Source organism: Trachymyrmex cornetzi, unplaced genomic scaffold (genome assembly GCF_001594075.2).
Source record: "Trachymyrmex cornetzi isolate Tcor2-1 unplaced genomic scaffold, Tcor1.1 scaffold73, whole genome shotgun sequence".
NCBI lineage: Eukaryota > Metazoa > Arthropoda > Insecta > Hymenoptera > Formicidae > Trachymyrmex > Trachymyrmex cornetzi.
This window is the reverse complement of record NW_017300059.1, coordinates 1,442,606-1,454,598: the sequence shown is the minus strand read 5'-3', so window position 1 is coordinate 1,454,598 and position 11,993 is coordinate 1,442,606. Positions and strand designations below refer to the sequence as shown.

General features: G+C 30.2%; 2 protein-coding genes across 3 annotated transcripts; one reads left to right on the top strand and one right to left on the bottom strand.

The window, feature by feature from the left end:
* Window positions 1-245: 245 nt before the first annotated feature.
* On the top strand, window positions 246-2,902 carry Tbp (TATA binding protein). Of its 2 annotated transcripts, XM_018517928.1 has the most exons (7): window positions 247-303; window positions 404-489; window positions 876-1,293; window positions 1,725-1,855; window positions 1,944-2,187; window positions 2,345-2,543; window positions 2,754-2,902. In XM_018517928.1, exons 3-7 carry the CDS (start codon window positions 1,024-1,026, stop codon window positions 2,828-2,830), a joined length of 921 nt encoding a protein of 306 aa, XP_018373430.1. In that variant the 5' UTR covers window positions 247-303; window positions 404-489; window positions 876-1,023; the 3' UTR covers window positions 2,831-2,902. The 2 variants fall into 2 exon arrangements, with proteins under 2 accessions (XP_018373429.1, XP_018373430.1); XM_018517927.1 differs by having other exon boundaries at window positions 246-489.
* Window positions 2,903-5,080: 2,178 nt separating this feature from the next.
* LOC108767834 (4-coumarate--CoA ligase 1) lies at window positions 5,081-8,309 on the bottom strand. The gene is made up of 5 exons (XM_018517903.1): window positions 8,050-8,309; window positions 7,077-7,873; window positions 6,366-6,544; window positions 5,589-5,996; window positions 5,081-5,243 (listed from the first exon to the last, which is right to left on the bottom strand). The coding sequence occupies exons 1-5, from the start codon at window positions 8,164-8,166 to the stop codon at window positions 5,122-5,124; spliced, it is 1,623 nt and encodes a 540-aa protein (XP_018373405.1). The 5' UTR covers window positions 8,167-8,309; the 3' UTR covers window positions 5,081-5,121.
* Between the last annotated feature and the right edge of the window lie 3,684 nt (window positions 8,310-11,993).

Here is an 11,993-nt window from a genome sequence, read left to right as displayed (position 1 = left end):
AGAAGAATTCAGAAATATACATTTTTATCGCTTCTTAAAAGAGAAAGCGTTAATATTAAAGTGGAAACAAGCTTGTGGAAAATCAATTTTTACTATGACATAACGCCTAATTCAAATAACCGCGGCAAAATGGCGACATATGGTGTCACGTTCTTATTGGCTATTAGAGTTAAATGTACGAAGATTTCGAGAAATGAACGTGCATGAAGAAGTGAGCGTCTATAGTGGTCTATAGGACGTGAGTTTCGTGATTTAAAAGTGGTTGTAAACAAGACGCTGCAGGCTGTAAAATGAAAACGAAACGTAATTAATAAACCGTTTGAATTCGATTCTATTTGATTTATGAGACAAACTTTTCTCGGGAATTATTTCCTCACGATTTGATCGATTTCTTTGTATTTAGCTTAACGCGGTGGAGTCACGAGTTGATGAGGATAGGCACGACATCCTATAAATTCCATGATAAAACTCAAACGATTTCGTGGCAAGGTAAATTTTCAGATTATAATATATTAATATTTTAACGAGATAAAAACAGTGTCAAATTTTTGACAAGTATACAATATTATGACCTTACCTCTGATTTTCCTAAAAACAAACAGGACTTAAGTGATGATTTTTTTCTCAAAATATATTCTATGCATGAAAATACACAAATTTACAAAATTACAAGAAAATCAGAGATGGAAACATTATACTGCACATTTACCAGATCTTTAAATTTAAGATAAAGTTAGATAGTAAATATTAAGATTGGAATTTTTGTTGAACTTTTACTTACAAAGATTTTTGTATGATATTTATATTTTTAGTGTCTTCTAGAAAGGCATGAAGGTAGAAATCTCTTGATAATTAATAATCTATTAAAATTTCAGAGGTTGTAACTCACTGCTGATTAAAATAAATCACTGACTACTTCGTGAACATGCTAGTATAACCTCAAGGATTCCATCTCTTTCGTACTTCCACATAAGATTCATTGTAAACAGCATCAGTCACGTATATATTAATTAAAAGTGCAAAATGGATCAGATGCTTCCGAGTCCTGGCTTCAGTATACCTAGCATCGGCACACCTCTGCATCAACCAGAGGAGGATCAACAGATCCTGCCGAATGCGTTACAGCAGCAGCAGCAGTCACAACAATTCCAGCAACTGCAGCAACTGCATTCAATGAGTCCCAATATGCAAAGTGGCATGTTAATGATAACGACACCGCAAAAAAATATGCACACATATGCTCCAACACCATCGTTTGCAACACCACAGAGTCTTATGCAGCCACAAACGCCAGTAATTCAATGTTGAATTTAATGTTGTCTATGCTAAGTATAATATTGCGATAGAATTTAAAATTCTAGACCTGTTAATAGTAATGTATAACACGAGTATATTTTTTGTGATACTAAAGGAATATTTAATTTGACATTTTTTGTTATTACTTTTAAAAGTTTAAAAATTTTTGACTATATAAAAAAAAATTACAACACTTGAACTTAACACAAATTAAATAAAATTATGAAACTAAAGAGAGATTATTTCAAATCATTACACTATTTAAAATATCCTAGGATTTAAATTCCAGTTCTGTCATACAATAACGACCTTTTGCAATTCTGAGTAAATAATTTGAAGGACTGAAAGAGATACAATTAAAATATAGTATTCTAAGCATATTAATATTTACTTTATTATTTTAACTGCTTTTTCCTTCTATTCTTTAGCAAAATATGATGTCTCCGATAGTACCACAAAATAATCAAATAGCACCATCATCGATAGGTCCTGCGACCCCAGGGCCAATGACACCAATGACCCCAGCTTCCGCGGATCCTGGAATTTTACCACAGTTGCAGTAAGTAAACCTTTCAATAAAAAAAATTGACATATAATTTACGTCTACCTTCTCTTATTTTTTAAATCATATTTTCACTTTATTTCAGGAATATTGTGTCTACCGTTAACTTAAATTGCAAACTTGACTTGAAAAAGATAGCACTTCATGCCAGAAATGCCGAATATAATCCGAAAAGGTTTGCGGCTGTTATCATGCGAATAAGAGAACCAAGAACCACCGCACTGATATTCAGTAGCGGCAAAATGGTTTGTACTGGCGCCAAGAGTGAGGGAGATTCACGTCTTGCTGCTAGAAAGTACGCAAGAATTATCCAGAAATTAGGTTTTCCTGTAAGTACCAGCAAACTTATTAAAATATGATACAAAATGAATTATTTTTCTCAATGTAGGTTATTTAAATATAGAATTGTTTACAATTTATTGCGACAAAATATTTAATAATAATGTAAATCTTTATTAATTGATATTACGATTTAATTTTACTTAGGCAAAGTTCCTAGATTTTAAAATCCAAAATATGGTCGGCAGCTGTGATGTTAAGTTTCCAATTAGATTAGAAGGTTTAGTGCTCTCTCATGGCCAATTCTCGTCGTATGAACCAGAGCTATTTCCAGGTCTAATATATAGGATGGTTAAACCTCGAATTGTATTGCTTATATTTGTCTCAGGGAAAGTAGTATTGACAGGTGAATGTTCATACTTTATATCTGTTATATGTATAGTAATTTTGTAGTAAAGTATATACACGCGCTATTGCAAAATATTTTGGAAATATTTTTAAAGTCTCTTACAATTTTCAAATATAACTCATCCAGACCTGTGTAAGAATTTGGAAATTAAGCTTGGGAATTATTACATGTTTGTACTTAAATAATTGTATGTTTATATGTCACTAGGTGCAAAAATTCGCAAGGAAATTTATGAAGCCTTTGATAACATCTATCCAATCTTGAAGAGCTTTAAAAAGCAGTGAGTCTACATAATATTAAATTACAAAAGAAAAACTATGTATTTTCTTCTATAATTTAATGACAATTTATTTCCAACCAACTCCATTTCTAATAGATTTGAATTATTTTTTGTAATATATAAAGTCATGTAGATGAGCAAATTACTATTTTAATGTTGTTGAGTTGTTAAATATCTCTACTATATTCAACACATATATGTCTTAAAATTGTTGGATATTCTTACTGTAAATCTTTTCTAGTCTCAATGAAATTGATTCTTTTTTTGATAAAAACTTGACGCACATAATTTTTTAGTAATGAGCGTTTTTGAACGTTTGAAAATAAACGTTTTTGTTAATCAGATTTCGAGAGAAAAAATAGGTGAAAAAATATTCTTCCATTCAGCTATAAGTTTCTATGAAATAAATTCTTCAATACTAAAGATGACGAGATCGTCTTTATATTGCATAAAAAAGCTGCGATAAAAAATATCCACTGATTTTAGGACATAATGTACAGCCGGTCACAGAAAGGTTGTAACACTTTTTTCGATGGATTTCGGAATGCAGCCTACTCACCAAGCGATTGGTTCTTATTTGTGGATCCACGAATAAGAACCATAAGAATCGCTCGGTGAACAAGCTGCATTCTGAAACCCATCGAAAAAAAAGTGTTGCAACCTTTCTGTAACCGGCTGTACAAAGCAATTGACTTATACAGATTAGATAATATAATTTATAAAATATATATGTCCGTTCAATTCTTCATAAGAAATATTAATTTTTTCAATGTGTAAAAAGCAAACAGAGTGAAGGTACAACTTGTGTAATCTTACAACGATTTTGTTTTCACATTGACTGCGTTCAGCGGACTCAACAGTTGAGTGAGCGCTCGCTGTTATTGGTGTAGTCTTTTAGATCATCCATTCAACTGTTCCGCTCATTCAACTGTCGAGTCCGCTGAACGCAGCCATTTATTAAACTAGTTAACTGATTAATTGATGATAACCGAAATTCTAAAAAAAGTACGTATAAAAATTATGTACATTGTAACCAGAAGTTTCTAAACCTTCCCTTTTTGCCTTCCTTAAAGATGATAGTGCATATAATTCTATATTTACAAAATAGTATCTTCTAGTAATACAGTGCCTCGAATAAGATTACATGAGCGATTAATGTGTATTTATCAATTTTAATTCTTAGCATGAGATTTTAATTCTTACTATGAGATTTTATAAATCCCATCACATAAAATTCTAATTATGTAATAGAAAATATTAAAAGACTTCTACAATAAGCCGCAAATCAGAAGTTCTAAACGATCTTAAGTCATAATCGGTGAAGTTGGCCAATAGCCAACTTGAACGACTTGGTTAAGACTGGTTAAGACTTCTGACGTTCTGACTTGCGGCTTATTGTAGAAGGCCCATTACCATTACGTTTTATGATTATACTTTATGATGATAATTAATCAATAAAATTTTTTCTATTTCAAATGTTATTATAAATAGACACTTCTCAAAAAAATTTATATCTGCTAAGAGTTATTATTGTTATATACATATACACTTGGAAAAATTGTAACACCGTTAAATAATTTTCTCCAGTTCAATTACTACTTATTAAAAGTAATTTGACATACAAATATCACTACTTTTGAATGAGTATTACAGTCAACATCCTTAATATTTTCTCAGCAAAATTATTTTTTTTCACTATAAAATCTATTCCATTTATCTGGAAAGCTCTTGAAATTGTTCAGTTACATAGTAGAATTATACGATAGCATGAGGTCGTCGAACTAAAACTTTCAATCCTTGAAAAAATGTGGAAAAAATAATTTTTTGCTAATATTAAATATTTGTAATAGAATCTACTTGACTTATTATAAAAGGCTTAATATTTTTGTAAATCAATTTCGAATAGAATGTACATAGAAAGAAAAACTCACAATTAGTTTTTTAAATACATAAGCTATAATTTGCGTAATTACTGGTACTATTTTATATTTGTAGATATATTGTATTTGTTGCACATAGCGCATGTTTGATTATAATAAAATTATGTACAATAAAAATATTTATTCTTTGTTTCTTTGTGAGACATAAAATGCTTGATAGAAAAAAATGTACACATATATTTAATAAATAAGAGAATTATGTATTTTGAGTATATATATATATATATACATACACATATATATATACTTATATTCAATTATTACAAAAATGATAAGTACCATAATCCATTTTCGTAAAATTACATACACAAGATTATAATGATGCGAGTCACGAAAAACTGATCGTTTAACAAGTTTATAATTTTGATTTTAATCTATCTCGTAATACTCGACGTAATATTTTACCAGATGGAGTCTTTGGAATGCTATCTACAAATCTTATACCACCTCTAAGCCGCTTAGGATTTGATACACGTTCTGGAACAAAAATATATTTGTACATGCAATATATATATACAAAATTTATGAACACATTAAAACTATATAATATAATACTATACTGAGCGGAAAATATTACAAATTTTGAAGACACTACAAAGTAGACTTTTGAACTTCCATTTAACACTGCAAAAGAAAAGCTTAGAAAACTAGTCCAGTGCTTATTTCTTCCAATGATACTAAAACATTTTTGTTTCTATTTCTCCTAAAGAATTTTGCAAAATGATGAAATTTTTAATCAGGGTTAAGACAGGAATGCAATAGAAATACTTCATATATTGTTATTAGATTAGTTCCATTACATATGATACTAAAAATTCTTACCATTAACATACTGGATTATATCCTTTTCGCAAATATTAGAATTCTCTTCTTTTACAACGAAGGCCATTGGTAACTCCCCAGTTTTGTCATTCGGTATACCAATTACGGCCGCATCTTGTATACCAGGACAAGTTAACAAAATCGCTTCGAGCTCAGCTGGTGGAACCTGATAGCCTTTATATTTGATGAGTTCCTTTATTCGATCGACAATGTAAAAGTATCCATCTTCGTCATAATATCCTACATCTCCCGTATGCAACCAACCATCCTTGTCAATTGTCGCTCTAGTGGATTCTTCGTCGTTATAATAACCTTTCATTATCAAATCTCCTTTGAAACATAATTCTCCTTCGCAATTTGGCCCTAAAGCTCTATCCGTCTCGTATTCTCCAATTGGTATTATCTTTGCTAAAAAAATATCAGTATTATATATCGTCAAACTTTGTCGATATATTCTATTAATTATATTTCTTATATTAAAAAAAAAATATATAAATACACTCTTAAAACTATAAATATCGCATATTGTGGAAAGAAATACATATCGTGGAGAGGATCAATATTAGAATGAACTATCAAATATTGTCTGATACTGTTTCACAATACTATACTGCAATGTAAATATTTACAATTAAATAATAAAAAAATGTTCGACTTTAAAATAATATGACTCAGAAAAAATACATTTGTAAATCTATATTGTATGATAGTAGTAGATATTGATTAATTACGCTTTAAATAAAATGGACACTGTATTTTCTTAATTGCGAGTCTTACCTAATGTGCCTGGAACTACTACGCCAACGCTGCCTACTTTTCCTTTTCCATCTGGTGATCGCAGCACAGCTAAAGTAGTTTCTGTTAATCCGTAGCCTTGTTTAACATCAACAATATTCATATTTAATCTCTTAGCGACAGCCTGCTGAATTTCCTTCGATAATGGAGCTGCACCACTCCTAATCAAATAGCAACTTAAGTAATTGCATAATTCGTAGTAATTTTCGAAATAAATCTAATATCTGATATAAATACATTTTATGTGTAAGTTTTAACACAGCTTATTACAGTTCCATTGAACTCCTGCATGTAATATTAAAAAAAAAAACTGCCACAAGAGACAATTTATTCTATGTCTGTGTTATTAAATTTCACAGTCTATATAAATTGATTAAACTTATAAAAATGTTATGTTATTAAAATAATTTTCAACATATAAACAGAAAAATATTAAAATTTTTTTACTTTTATGTTATGTAATATATTAACTTATATAATAATGTATATAAACTGTATACATTAATTTCATGAATATTCGCCTTTTTTTTACTAATATTTACAATCTTCTGTTATATTTTACTTTTTGGGCTTATTATTAAAAAATATATGCTCAGTCTGTGTCAACATTTTTTTTTTTATTTTTGTTTTTGTGAATTGCAGCATTTTCCTCGAAGATTTAAACATCTTGCATCTAATTTGTAATATGCTTACCATATTGTTTTAACACAGGACAAATCATATTTATCTACAAGTGGATGTTTAGCCAGAAATACCATAAGCGATGGCACCATAGGCATATATTCAATTTTATATTTCTCAATGTATCGTAAGAACAGCTCTTCCTCAAAGCGTGAGAATACAATACTGCAGTTTCCCCTTAATATGCCAAGTACCATCAAGACAAAGGAGTATGCATGAAAGAATGGGAGTAGTGACAGAGAAACCCCATTTTCAGGAATCGTGTTAGTGTTCATATACATGCGTATGACCGTAGTAATATTTTTATCTGTCAACATAACACCTTTCGGTAGTCCTGTGGTTCCACTTGAACATAAAATCGCTGTTACATGATCATCTACATTAACAGGAGCCGCTTGGAGTGCATTTGCATCGTCACTGGAGACGTTCGATATCACTTTATACATGCTCGACCATGAAACATTGTTGTTATCATCAGTAAGCATTAGGATTTTTGGCGACCAATACAACTCTACGAATATTTTTCTTATACTATTAAGCGATACCGTCGAAATAAAAATGTACTTTGGCTTTGAAATGGACAGTGCATGTTTCAATTCTCTTTCACTGTACAGAGGATTTAAAGGACAGGCAATAGCACCCAGGTAAAACGCAGCACATACTGGAATACAAAATTCCAGATTGTTTTCACTGCACACAGCTATGGTGTCATTTGCCTTCAGTCCTTCTCTTTGCAGATAGACTGCCAATCTCCGACTAGTGTCCAAGATATGTTGGAACGTCTGTTCCTTGCTAGTATGGGGATTTATCTGTTAAAAAAATTTGTCATTGTAATAGAAAGTTGTAGATATATAAAACAAAAATTATATAACAAATCTAGATTAGGATTCTAATTATTTACATCGTATATTAATCTATAATATTTTGATTATGTACAGTAATTATGCAAAATTAATAACAAAAATTAAGTCAATCATGAACTTACATGTGCTACACGAGTACCATGCGTCGTCAATTGCATTAATAACAATTGTCCCACCGAGAAATTAAGTTCCGGCAACAATTCATCTTCACTATATAAAATATTTGATTGTTGTGACATGTTGAATACGAGGACGAAATTGATTCCTTTTTTCACATACGACGTTAAGATCTCTGATACTTCAATGTTCAAAGAACATGCAATTGTGTACTTTAAACGATGTGATTGCAAACATGATAAGAATGTGATTATGATAAGCTTATCTTGCACTCAACCTTCAATCAGTTTTTTTTTACTTACAGTCACAGATTTAATCAATAATAATGCGTTTCAAAAAAGCCGGTAATTCTGCCAATTCGCGGTTAGATGGCAGCACGCGTACAATTTAGACCGAAATATGAACAATTGTATTTCTGAATGTTCGCTAGATGGCGCATGCGCCTCTAAAAGTGATTTAAATCGAACATGAACTCCACCTGATTGAGCAGCGATTTTATTCGGCCGATAGAATTGCTTAAAAAGAAATTTTTTAAATCAAATAGTTGTCATTCCTAATTGTATTTTTCTTTCCACGTTCTAAATAACAAAAATTAAATTATTTTACTTACTTTAATAAAATAATATGTTCTTTAATAAATTGATTATACCTATTTTAACTGACAGAATCGCTTAACAATTCCTTTATATAATCAAATAATTGTTGATTTTAATTTTATTGTTCCTTCCACGATAAATAACTTAACAAATTATTCTTTATTATTTGATATGGAAAAAACAATAAAGTTGAAAATGATCATTATTTGATTATATAAAAAAATATTTAAGCAATTTCTGCAAGTTGAAATAATTTATTTATTAAATTGATTAACTAATTTATTAATTGATAAATAAATGATTAAAATCTTCCATGTACGTTAATAAAATATGAGTGCTGTTTAATAAGTTAATTGGCGATTAAATCAACCAGTAGAATTACTTAAAATAAAATTTTTATTGAATTGAATATATTATACGTATGTTTCTAATTTTATTTTCAAACTATAAAAAATAAATAAATATGTTCACAGAAAAAAAATCAGTGTTTGATAAGTTGATTAGTGATTAATTTAACCAGCAAAATTTCCTAATTAAAGCAAAATTTTATATGACTATGTAATTGTTGTCTCTAATCTACAACAAAATTTTTCCACGTATCTAATAAAAAGAAAACAATTCTATTCATGATAGCAAAACAATAGATACAAGTGTCTGAATAAGTTATTTCCCAGATAGCAAGCTGACGTTATTTGTCATTTTAATGTCAAAATAACGTCTTTAATGTTTCACGTCAAATGATGATAAATAACATCAACTTGCTACCTGGATTGTTTAAATTAATTAGAATTTCATCCAAGTCTAAAATTATACACTATTTTTTGTATTTGTGTAAAAAAAAGCAATGTAGATTTTTTTTCCCCCCCCCCCCCCCCCCCCCACACACACATACACACATTTATAAATTGGAATATTTACCTCATGTGTAATATGAATAGAGAAATTATACGTCGGTATAATATAAGGAGTGCCATGTTGCTGCATTTTTCATATTAGACATGTAACTGATTGCTTTTTCTGTGTATGCGCTTCGTGATTATATGTAAATCCGTTTGGATTTACATAAAGGTCTCGAAGGGTGAAAGAATGTTTTCGAAGAACATTTTTATCCCTACGCGTTTTTTACATCATACATACGAAACTGCTTGTCGTTTTCATTATGTACAAAAAGAAAAAAACGATATCAAAATGAATAAAATCGAAAAACTTTATCTATTACAGATCTTGAATATAAAACAACGATTATTTGTAACTTGAAATAAAGTTTAAAAAGTTTTTTATTTGTATAAATATTTCTTATTTTTATGCGTTTAACAAATTTTTTTATGTAGATTTTATACAACCAAATTTCAAATATATAAAATATTTAAAAGTTTCATAAAGTTTGTAGATAGGTATTTGTCAAGTATTAATACTAAGCCTATAAAGAATAATAAATTTTCGTAATTTTTTTAATTACAATACATTTCTGTCTTATTTATCAGTAATAATATCTTATTATTAAAATTTATATACTAATAAATAACTAAAATTAAATAATAATAAATAATTTTAAAAAGCGTTTTTCCTTCTTCCTCCTACATTTTATATATGTAAAACTTATAAGCGATTAAAACAGTACACATTTTACTATTTGACAAAATTTCGAGGATGTTGAAATTTTGATTTAGCATTATGAAAGTTTTTCTGTATTTCTGTAGCCGCGAACGTTCACATTATCTTTAATAATATTTCCATATCCTTCGAGGATTTCAAAGAAGAGTATATTTTAGATATTTTTTTAAATGTCTTACATTTTGTCCTATAAAAAAGTTTAGTATATAGGAATAATTAAGAACGATGTCAATTTTATTTTGTTAAGTAGATATTTGTATAATTGTATATATATATATGAAATTTATAGTATTTGAAAAATATAAATCTCTCTCTTTCTCTATCTCTTTCTTTGTCTTTCTCTAGAAATGATAATAGATTAACACTCGTAATTTCTTATTATAGGTTCTTCAACGTAAGAATTATAGCTTTTTAATTAATTATGTCGCAATCAATAACACAATAACTGCTGTTAAAGAAATACCGTTTATTTTAACCATTTAAATAATCGATTTGTTAGTTTTAACATTAAACTTTGTACATTATTTTGTCAAAGCATTTTGCGATAAATATTTACACAGGAAAAGGAAATCTCATCGCAAAATAAGAAGCTTGTGGCATTTTTTGCACTTGTCAAAAGTAATTCTTCTCGTATTTTTAAAAAACGCAAAGAATACTTGGGGCATCTCTATTGCAGCACAATATTTAAATTGTTCTATAAGTGTCCAAATACGTGCTTTTCCTTTTTACATAAATAATTGCACATCTTTTGTTGCAAATTCTTTGCAAATTAAACTACTGATGATTTTTTTTATGACAATTGGATGCACTGTTACACCCTTATGAAAAAATACTATTGGACTCGCGGAAGAACGATAGAAATATTTAAAAAACTATTCGAATCGAATAAGTATTGTACACTATTCATTCCAATAGTTTTTTCACTAATCCAATGGTATTTCTTCACGAGGGTATGTTGATTGTAGGCTGTCATACACAAAGCAACACAAAACAAATTAAATCTATTCTACAATTGCGTAAACGTAGTTGTATATGATTGTAGTAGTAAGTACCAATTGATGACCAATCATTGTCGAATATTCTCTTCAAGGTTCGACTGTGATTAGCAAATTCTTACAACTATAATCACATCTATGCCACGGAATTGTAGAGTGGATTTTGTGCATGTATCGTATAATATAAGATGTTCAGCACGAATTATCACGTAGTTTAGCGGGATATCTGTCAAACGTTTCCTTGGTCAACAAGACGCTTATACTTAAAAACTTTTGCAATCGGCTAAGTTTGTGTACAACAGCCTTCGTCGTTTGCACTCCAGCATGCACTAGCAGCATCAGATTCGTTATCGGATGCACAAGAGACGGAGGCGAACGTTCGTCGCCGATATCACCCGCGTGAGAGATTCATCGAATCAACACCACTGAACGCAATGCCAATTCCCACGCTTTCTCCGGCATCTACAAGAGACCGAACGACGGAACCTCCGCGCGTTCCGTCCGAAAGGAAAAAAAAACGGTGCGGGAAAGAATCTTAGTGAAATGACGTGAAACTCGGGGCTTCCTCTCGCCGAGGAAGTTTCGGATTTGTACGCTTGGAAGCGATGCGTGACGGTGTACGGCCGACGAAGATCGAAAAGTACCGTCGGTCGCTGAGCCCCGACGAGGATTTCGGCGCGTGTGCCACGAACATTTTTCCGCCGTCGATTTTTCCCCGCCCTTTTGTCAGCGGGTGAGGCGGGG

Coding starts and splice junctions, on each gene's coding strand:
- Tbp (XM_018517927.1), top strand. CDS start 1,024: ATGGATCAGATGCTTCCGAGTCCTGGCTTCAGTATACCTAGCATCGGC. Junction 1,294..1,724: donor TTATGCAGCCACAAACGCCA/GTAATTCAATGT, acceptor TCTATTCTTTAG/CAAAATATGATGTCTCCGAT. Junction 1,856..1,943: donor GGAATTTTACCACAGTTGCA/GTAAGTAAACCT, acceptor ACTTTATTTCAG/GAATATTGTGTCTACCGTTA.
- LOC108767834 (XM_018517903.1), bottom strand. CDS start 8,166: ATGTCACAACAATCAAATATTTTATATAGTGAAGATGAATTGTTGCCG. Junction 7,874..8,049: donor ATGGTACTCGTGTAGCACAT/GTAAGTTCATGA, acceptor TTTTTTTAACAG/ATAAATCCCCATACTAGCAA. Junction 6,545..7,076: donor TCCTGTGTTAAAACAATATG/GTAAGCATATTA, acceptor CTATTTGATTAG/GAGTGGTGCAGCTCCATTAT.